Source organism: Melopsittacus undulatus, chromosome 1, assembly GCF_012275295.1.
Source record: "Melopsittacus undulatus isolate bMelUnd1 chromosome 1, bMelUnd1.mat.Z, whole genome shotgun sequence".
Lineage (NCBI taxonomy): Eukaryota > Metazoa > Chordata > Aves > Psittaciformes > Psittaculidae > Melopsittacus > Melopsittacus undulatus.
In genome coordinates this window covers 97824496-97834286 of record NC_047527.1, presented here as the reverse complement: position 1 = coordinate 97834286, position 9791 = coordinate 97824496, and the positions used below count along the sequence as shown (strand labels likewise).

Here is a 9791-nt window from a genome sequence, read left to right as displayed (position 1 = left end):
AAACATCCCAGGCGGTCCCCAAGCATGTCTGGGATGGCAGCAACACACAGGGATGCCGCTCTGGTGGGATGCATTGCACCCCTAGCCCAGCAAAGCTGGGAAGGTCAAGGAGGGGAGACCAGGCAGCCGCCATCCCCCCTGGGTGATGCTCAGATGGGAGCCTCAGGAAGCAGGGAGTGAGATGTGCTCTCTGTGTCAGGAGATCACTGGCAAGAGGCTTAACTTAAAAAAAAATGGTTTATTTCAAGATCTTCCTTCCCTTTTTTTTGTTGTTGTTTTTACTTGTATTTCAAAAAAAGTGGGGCAAAGTACAAAAAAAGTCAGTTGCAGGACAGCAAAGGTTTAGAAATCACAGCGCTGAACTAACCCAAGCGAGATACACGGAGCACGAACCAAACACCCCCACGACGCAGCCAAAGGTCATGTGCAGCCTTTGGCTTTGTTATTATTATTATTATTATTAATTAATTTCCGTTTCCCTCTGTACAAAACACATCAAAGCATGCCACGGAGTGGGAAAATGATACCAGACGGGAGATACCAGACAGGGAGGAGGCAGGAGACGTGTACAGCAGGGGACGGGAGGGCTGGCTCCCGCTCTCGCCTTCTCCTTCTCCTGCCCTGCTCACGTCAGGTTGTTCTGCAGGCAGTTGAGCTCGCTGCTGTCCTGCTCCCCTTTGCCGCTGCTGCCATCGTGCTTGGGCGACGTCGAGTTGTGGATGTTAAATGGCTCCTCATCCTTCAGGCAGGACTTCAGGGAGTCCTGCAGCTTGTGGGGAGCATTGGGGTCATCCTGCCAGGAGAGATGGAGGGGTCAGGAGATGATCGTGACATGGGGGACACTGCTGCAATGGAGGGTGTCTGGCAATGAGAACTGGGTGAAGGCACTGGTGTCCCCACCGGCATCCCAGCCGGGGCTTTGTTTCCTTGCAGGCAGCCCCTGGCAGCAGGCAGGGCTGCCCAAAGGTGACTCAAAATGTCCCCCCATGCAATGTATATCCCAGCACATGAGGAGCAGAGAGCTCACAGCAGGGAGGGAGAGGGTCACAGAATGATAGAATCAGACTGGTTTGGGTTGGAAAGGACCTTAAAGCTCATCCAGCTCCAACCCCCTGCCATGGGCAGGGACACCTTCCACTAGACCAGGTTGCTCCAAGCCCTGTCCAGCCTGGCCTTGAACACTGGTGACTCGCTGCCCATCCCCACCACAGATTCCCCACCACGGGGTACCTCCAGCACCCAAAGCCACTCAAGAGCCATGCTGGCCACAGGAGCCATCCTACCCATCCCCTTTCAGCCACCCCCACTACCCAATTTCTCTTCCCATTTCAAGCCTAGCTCATCTCATCATCCCCAGAATCAGTAACTCCCTTAGCGAGCAGCACTTGGTAGGAGGCCCAAGGGATTGGATTTATTGCAGTTAATGTACAGCTGGCCCCACCATGCCACTGGCCAGATCCACCTCTTCCCAATGGATGCCTCTTCCTGATGTCCCTCCACAGGTGCCAGAAGCATCTTTCCCAACAGTTGGGCTGTGCCCAGAGTTTGTCCCATATCCATGGGGAGAGCCACACTGCTGGCACCGGGGCCAGACTCCAGCTGTGTTGGTGGGTAATGTCTGTTCCTGGACAGTCCCGGCATCATCGTTGGTGCTGGTGGGGTGGGATAAGCTATGGCATGGTGGGCTGTGAGGACAGGATGAGCCATGGTGGTGAGGCACCTGCTGGCATTGTAGTGGTTACGGTGCTCCCAGTGCTGCCCGGCAAGTGGCAGATGGATGGAGATACCCAAGGGCCAGTGTCATGCAGCCATGGTCATATGAGGATGGAAACCTCCACCTGCTATGCAGTGATGCTATGAGAGGTGCTCAGTCAGTCCGAGGCTTGTGCCATTGGCACCAGGACAAATCCCATGGGATGAGCACCAAGCTCCATTGCCCAGCAGAGGGTTGCACTGCATGTCCCCAAAAACCTCTTTCCCGGGGTACTGACCCCACTGTCCCCTCCACATCCTCAGTGTGCTGCATCCCAGGTGCGTGTGCCACTGCAGGACCAAGCCCTCCACATCCGGGAGGGGACAAGGGATGGGTCAGAGCCCAGTGAGACGTTGTGGAGTGGTACTGAATTCATCCCAAGGTTCATCCTCTGTGCAGCAGGGAGTGAGCCAGCTCCGGGAGCCTCCTGCCAGGATGGCCAGTGGCAGACGCTATGGCTGCTAAAGGCAGTCGAAAGACAGGGAGGACTGGCAGTGGGTGGGCTAAGGCAAAGGCTAGAGGGACCTACGCTCCTCCGGCTCCGGCTCCCGCTCCGCAAAGCCCTTCGCTTCTCTCTGTTCCAATTCGAAAGACAGGAGGTTGGAAGGGCAGCCCTGGGGGATGCCGGCAGCTGCATCCTGACCAAGCCAGCAGCATCCCAGAGCATTCCATCCTCCAGCATAACCCACTGCTGCTGGCTGTCATCTGCCAGCCCTGCCCTAGCGATGGCACAGGCATGGAGCATGGTTTGACAGAGCCATATTGCACTGGCTGTCTCCTCCCTGAAAACGCCAGCTCAGCCATCCCCCACACAGAGCCAAAGCCATCAGGAACTTGGAGGGAAGGGGATGGGGTAGGGGCACAGTGGGATGACAGCGACCCCCAGCCTGGCTTGGGGCCAGTTTGGGTATTTGGTGCATGATGTGGCACTGCAGGAAGTGAAGGGATGGAGTGGTGGCCATGGCAGGATGGGGACACGAGGGTGCAGAGGGATCCAGTGGTGATGCCATCACCCAGGAAGTGCCAGAACCATGGATGGAGAGGGCAGACAAGACATTATTGGACAGATGGACAAGGGTAGGAGGGGACGGTGCCAAGAAGCCTCCTTACGTTTGGGTGGGAGCCCTCGGCGATGGTGGAGAGGGAGAAGTTGTCGTTGTGCAGCTCGGACGGGGTGCGGTATCTGCCGTGGGGAGAGGAGAGCACAGTGGTGAGACCGGGGATGCCACCAAGCATCCTCCATGCCCCTGTGTTCTGGGATGAACGTGGTGTTGGGAGAGATGAATGCTCCCAGCACTGGAACTCTGCGGGCTAAATGTTCCCAGGGATGGAGGTTTGGGGCTAAATGCCCCCAGCTCTGGGAAGGTGCAGGCAGATGTAGGCAGGGAAGCAGTGAGGACAACCCAGGGTAGGCAGGAGCCACATGGTCCCAGGGCCTGAGAAGGGGACCCATGGGCTGGCAGGGAGCTTTGCTGCTAATGACACTTGGCTCTTCCAAACACTACATAACAGCTCATTAGGGACGCAGGCAGGCAGGGCCTTCTCCTCCCTGGATCCAGGGAGGTGGGTGGAGAATGACCCAAACCTCCAACCCATGCCAGCTCTGTCGCTCACCCCCAGCCCTGTCCCCAGAGATGCAGTGGGAACCATCTCCAGTGGTCCCAGGCAGTGTGGTGAGCCCAGCCGGTGGCCCCAGCTCCCAGTGAAGCAGATTAACTGGTGCCAGTCGGGAGCAGCTTTAAAGGATTAACCACGGAGCAGGAGCCACAAGCCATGTCCCCGCAGGGCAGCTTCCAGCTTTCCCACCCACCGTCACCTTGTCCCTGTCAGTACAGGGGGTCTCACAGACACGGGGATGGGACAGCATCCAGCCAGGATGCTGAGCCCACTGAAACTGTTGCAGCTATGGGGATGCCACCCCCCATGGTTTGGGGCGGTTTTAGGGGTGCCAGGCTGTCCTTATGGCACTCACTTGGTCTTGCGCAGTTTGCTGTTCTCCGTCTTGAGCAGGTAGAGCTTCTTGGCAAAGAAGACAGTGAGCATGAAGAGCAGCAGCACCACGAGGGCAGCCGAGCCCACGGCCACGCACATCACTTGGAAATCGGTGACGATGGCCTCGCAGCGCGTACCCTTGTGCCACGTGTAGTCCTGTGTGTTGCACCTGCAAGGGGAGGCGGTTAGGGGACCCCCACCCCAAAATGTGTGTCCCAAATGGTGGGGGGCTCACCAGCATCTGTAATGGGGGAGATGATGGCATCTGATGGGGGCTGAGTTTAACAGGTCCCTGAGGAGAGTGACCCCTTGGGGTCTGCGCAGGGCAATGCTCGTCCCCCACACCTGTGTTCCCCAGCCCCACTCAGCCCCAGCAACTGCCCAGTGGGGGCAGTTGGGGACGCCCGTGTCCCCCCATGCAGGCAGGCTCGGTGCCAGCCACACAACACGTGCTGAGCCGTGCAGCACAGCCGGCATCGGCCCTCCCCGGGTGCAATCTGCCAGGGATGATTAGTGTGGCAGCCCCAGAGCCTGCATGGCCCTGACCTAATTCCTGCCCAGCCGCCACTCGGGAGGCAGGGAAAGCCCCTCTGTGTCCTGGGGGGATGGGGCTGCAGGGGCACAGGGACCTGGAGGGGGTGTACAGGGACAGAGCCTGGGAACAGGGTGCAGGGGAATGGAGAGAGTGGGAATGGGTGCATGGAAATGGAGACCCCGGGGGTGGGATATATGGGGATGGAGAGGCCAAGCATGGGGTGCAGGGGGATGGAGAGCCTACAGGTCAGTTGCATGGGGGACTGAGAGCTCAGGGATGGGGTGCACAGAGTTGGAGAGCCCAGGGGTGGGGTATGGGTGGTGGGGAAAGCTCAGGGATGGGCTGTACGAGGATGGAGAGCAAATGATGAGGTACAGGGGATGGGGAGCCCAGGGGTGGGCTGCAGTGGTGAATGGAGAGACTGAGGATGGGGTGCATGGGGGACAGAGAGCACAGGGATGGGATACTTGGAGTTGGAGAGCCCAGGGATGGGATATACAGGAATGGAGAGCCAAGGACAGGATGCAAAGGGATGGAGGACCAAAGTTGGGGTGCAGGGGGCTGGAAAGCCAAGGGTAGGATACAGGGAATGGGGGGCCCCGGGATGGGCTGCATTGGGGGATAGAGAGACTGAGGATGGGGTGCACGAAGGCCAGAGAACTCAGGGATGGAGCACATGGAGCTGGAAAACCCAGGAATGGGATGTATGGGAATGGAGAACCCACACAGACCCACAGGGTCCCCGTCCCTTACCGGCAGAAGGCCCCGTGGCTCTCCACCAGGTAGCACTGGCCGCCGTTGTGGCAGTAGCTGGGGACGAGGTCGCAAACAGAGCGGCAGGAGCTGTTGTGCCGCACATAACCGCTCCGGCACTCGGTGCCATTCCCTGGCTGGCCCTGCTCCCCAGGCCTTGGCCACGCCGTGGGGCTGCCCCCCACGACACCGGAGGGCTGTGGTGGGGCCATGTCGCGGCGGCCGGTGGGTCGGGGGCCCCGAGGCACCGGCTGGGCACCAGGCAGGGCTGAGGTGGGCGGCCGGTATCCATTCTCGTCCTCCAGCCCCCCTTCTTCCTCCTCATCCTCTTCCTCCTCTTCCTCCTCCAGCTCATCCTCCTCATCCCCATCGGCATAGAAGGAGGTGGTTGGGTAGAAATCAGCTTCGTCGAAGGGTGTGAAGTCATCATAGAGCTCATGGATGGCCCATGGCGTGGCTGCCCCATCCTGCTCCCGCTGCCGTGCCGAGCCAGCCGCCCCCCGGCCGCCCCCGGGGAAGCCCCCCAGTCCCTCGCCCCCTTCAAACAGGTCGTAGTAGTCGACGTCGATGATCTCCGAGGCCGTCCGGTCTGCGGGGTGCTCGGCGGGGCGCGGGGTGGCGGTGACAGGCTCCTGCAGCCAGGTCAGATCCGTCCGGCCGCGGGCCCCCTGCGCCGGGGCCGGGCTGGATGCGGCCGCCCGGATCTCCGGGGGCCGCCCCGAGTCCCCCGTGGCTGCCGGCACGGGGCTGGGCTCAGCGGGCCCCGGGGTCCGCGGCGCTGCCGAGCCCGCGGCCAGCAGCAGCAGGTCGGACTCAGGCGGGTCGGTGGCGAGCTGCGGGCCGGGGGGGCTCGGAGGGGCGGCCGTGAGACCCCCGAGCCCCGCGGGGCTGCGCAGGGAGGCCTGCGTGGGCCTCTCGCCGCTCCCCGGCTCCTCGGGGCTGCCGAGCGCCACCGCGGCCCCATCCCCGGCCCAGGTGACCGCGGCCCCGCCGCTCTCCGCCGGGCCCGTCCTGGGGGGCGAGGCGCTGGCTGCACCCTCGGCCGCGCACCCCGCGCACCCCTCCGGCACCGCCGCCGTGTCCGTGCTGTCTGCTGCGCCCACCCCCGGGGGCTCCAGCTGGGGCCCTGCCGCGGCCCCCCCGGACCTGGAGCTGTTGCTGGGCCCCCCCAGGGGGTCTGCGCTCACCGGGTCCCACCGCTGGCCTCGCCCCTCAGCCTCGCTGGCGTTTTGGGGGGGCCATTCGGATGCTGGAGGGGGACAAGGAGAGGAAGAGGGGTCAGAGGTGCCCCGCACCCCTGGCGGGGATCGTTGTGTCCCCGCCTGCTCCATCTCAACCCCCCCGCACCAGAACAAGGCATCTTTTGGGGAGGGGGGTTGCACCCGAGTCTTTTACAGCCTCTCCTGGGCACCAAAGGCACAACCCCTGCAGAAGCCCCCAGCTCTGTGGGTTCCCCAGTACCCATGACAGTCCCATTCATCTCCCCCAAATCTGTGACATCCCCCACCATGACACGGCCCCCCCCAAGCCACGCTTCCCCCTGTCCAGACCCCCCCAGCTGCCCTGCAAGGGGATCCAGCCCCTCCTCTACTTCCTGCATGTGCACATGCACACCCCATGCACATCGTGGGATCCAGCCCCGCCACAATGGGATCCTGCCCCCTGCAACAGGATCTTGCTCCCCCTGCAATGCAATCCAGCCCCCTACAAGGGGTCCAGCCATCCTTTGGTTCCTGTAAGTGCACCCCATACATATAAAAGGGAATCCAGCTCCCTGCAACGGAATCCACCCCTCCATCCCCCGATCCTCCCCAATAGATCCACCCTTCCTCTGGTTCCTGCATAGGCACCCACTACACACAATGGGATCTATCCCACCCCTAAACGGGATCCAGCCTCTGCAACAGGATCTAGCCCCCCCGCAATGGAATCCAGCCCCCTCACAAGGGGTCCAGCCCTCTCTGGTTCCTGCACATGCATCCCATATATACAGCAAGATCCAGCACACCCTGCTTCTCCTAACGGGATCAAGCCCCTCCAAAGGGATCCAGACCCTCCTGCAAAGGGAATAATCTCTCTGGTTCCTGCAAGTGCATCCCATATCCACAACCGGATCCATCCCCTTCAAGGGGATCCGGCCCCTGCAGCAGGATCAATCCAACTGCAAGGGGATACAGCCTCCCTAGAGAGGGATCCAGCTCCCCCCTCTCCCCGCAATGGAATCTAGTCCCCTGAGAAGGGGATCCAGCCCTCTCTGGATCCTGCAAGTGCACTCCATAAATCACAAGGGGATCCAACCCCTGCAAGGGGAGCCAGTCCCTCCTCTGGCTCCTGCGGATGCAACCCCATACATCCAAGGGGATCCAGCCCCTCCAACAGAATCGAGCCCGCGCTACAAGAGTACCCAGCCCCATTACGGGGAGATCCAGCCCTCCCGAAAGGTATCCAACCCCTGCAAGGGGATCCAGCCCTTCTCTGGCTCCTGCAGATGCACCCCATACATCCAAGGGGATCCAGCCCCTCCAGCAGGATCAAGCCCCCCCTCCAAGGGGATCCAACCCCTGCAAGAGGACAGAGCCCCGGCAAGGGGACCCCCCCTTCCCTGCAGAGGAATGCAGCCCCCGCCCGGGACCGCGGGCCCCCCCGCTGCCGCCTGGGATCCGCCCCCCCCCCCAGGTGACAAGCCCCGGGGGTCGGACCCGACCCCCCCCGGTCCCCGGTGCAGGATCCGGCCCCATCCCCGGGCGCAGCCCCCCCCCCGTGCCCCCTCCCATGCCCGTGCCCGGTACGTACCGAGGGCGCCGATCGCCAGCAGCAGGGCCAGGGCCCGGGCGGTGCGGGGCCGGGCGGGGGCCATGGCGGCATGGAGGGACCGCGGCTCCGCCACCGGGGCCGGCACCGGCAGCGGCTCCGCCCGCGCCCCGCGCCCCGCTCCGCGCCTAGCCGGGGGGGCCGGGGGAGGCGGGAGAGGGCGGGCGGGAGCCGGCGGCTCCGCCCGCGGGACCGGGGCCGCCGCCGGCAGCACCGGGACCAGGCAACGGAACCTTCCCGGGGGAAGCATCCCTGCACCCTCCAACGGGAGCTCTTCCCTGAGCCCCCCCCCCCACTGCTCCTGCACGGGGGGACATCCCTGCACCGGGATCCCCGCAGAATTGCCCTGCATCAGGATCCAACCCCCAGCACCAGGATTCCTTACTGACACCCCCAAATGTGCTGTACTGGGGGCATCCCTGCCCCAGCACTGGGACACCTCCCCATGTCCCCCAGCCAGCCCATGGAGCCCCCCACACTGCTCCCCCCGTACCCCCACCTGCACAGGATCCCGTATTGGCACCCCCCCCCGACACCCTCCCCCCCCCTGCAGATTTGCTACTGCATGGGGGTAAGTCCTACACCAGCACCGGGACACCCCCATCAGCACCAGCACTTCTCACTGAGCTCCCTTAAAACTGCTGGTGCATGGGGGTACCCCTGCACTGTGCCATCCCCCTTCCCCCCCCGAATTCCCCCTCAGCAACAGGGTTCCTCATTAGCACACACACATTCCCAAACGCCTCTCCTTGCTCCCAGCCAGCACAGAGCTCCCTCCCTGATTCCCCAAAATTGCTTCTGCATTGGGGGGGGGGCCCTCCAGCATCCCAAGTGGTGCAAGGGAACCCCCACCCTGCAGCCCTGACCCCGTCCTCATGCACAGCCCTGGCAGGTTGGGCTGGTGAGGGCACAGCACCAAAATCCGGGGTGAGGCTTCACTGCATGGGATTTGGGTGCTGGGCAGGGTCCCCTCCCCAGGGAAAGACCCCAGATTCGGGTCAGATCCCCCCTTGTCCCCACGTGGGCACCCCACAAGCCACGGTGCCACTTCCCAGATGCCACTGGTGCACCCATCACCCATGTGGGCACCAGGATGGGCTGAAGGCGCAGGCAGGGGTGCAGGCAGGGGGTGCCCTGTGGCAGGGGGTGCCCGGTGTGCTGCAAGAGGGCTGAGCCGGCACAGCGGCCGCATGGAGCGGGCAGAGAAGCGGCGCAGACGTGACCAGCCTAAAAATGGGGCCAGGGCGAGCCCAGAGGGGCTGCGGGAAGGCAGCGGGCAGAGCAGCGTGGACGAGCACACACTGGAGAGCCGGGCATGTGCACGGCTGGGGGTGCACCCACGGCAGCTCCGGACCCCCACGCATGGGAGGCAGCCTGAGCTGCACGGGGTGGGGGGGTCAGCCTGGACCCATGCATGGGTGAGTGGCTGCGGCACCGCTGTCCCTGCACCGTTCACCCCTCCCCACCTCATCCTCAGGGGGCTGGGGTGAGCTCCCGGCTGGCGGAGGCTTTCCAAGGTCACACACGTCCTACTCCACCCACAGCACAGGAATGTGCCAGCCATGGCTGCTCCTGCATCCCGCGGCACAGAAGGATGCTCGGGGCAGGGCCGGGGCTTTGGGGAGCAGTGGGTGCTCCTGGGGGACCCCATTTCAGTACTTCCCAGCCTCTGTGTGAGACCCACATCAGCTCAGCTGTGACCCCCCCCATCATCCACTGTGCACCCCATCCCACCCCAGGCCACACAGAGGGGCAGCCACGGGGGGGTGGTGGGGGGGAAGGCTGCAGGGGCTGGGGGTGCTGGGCTGGGGGGGGCCGGGGTCCCCTCTCCCCCAGTATCAGCAGCCGCGCCTGGCCAAGCTCCCTGTGCTGGGAACAAGCGCTGCTCTGTCCCCTCTCAAAGGGGGATTGAAGGGGCTGCACCTGCTTAATATTCCCCGTGCTTCC

General features: G+C 63.4%; 1 protein-coding gene across 1 annotated transcript; it reads right to left on the bottom strand.

Moving 5' to 3' along the window:
• Positions 1-294: 294 nt before the first annotated feature.
• On the bottom strand, positions 295-7937 carry CSPG5 (chondroitin sulfate proteoglycan 5). Its single transcript, XM_034063321.1, has 6 exons — positions 7827-7937; positions 5871-6282; positions 5034-5780; positions 3726-3914; positions 2864-2936; positions 295-793 (listed from the first exon to the last, which is right to left on the bottom strand). Exons 1-6 carry the CDS (start codon positions 7888-7890, stop codon positions 626-628), a joined length of 1653 nt encoding a protein of 550 aa, XP_033919212.1. The 5' UTR covers positions 7891-7937; the 3' UTR covers positions 295-625.
• Between the last annotated feature and the right edge of the window lie 1854 nt (positions 7938-9791).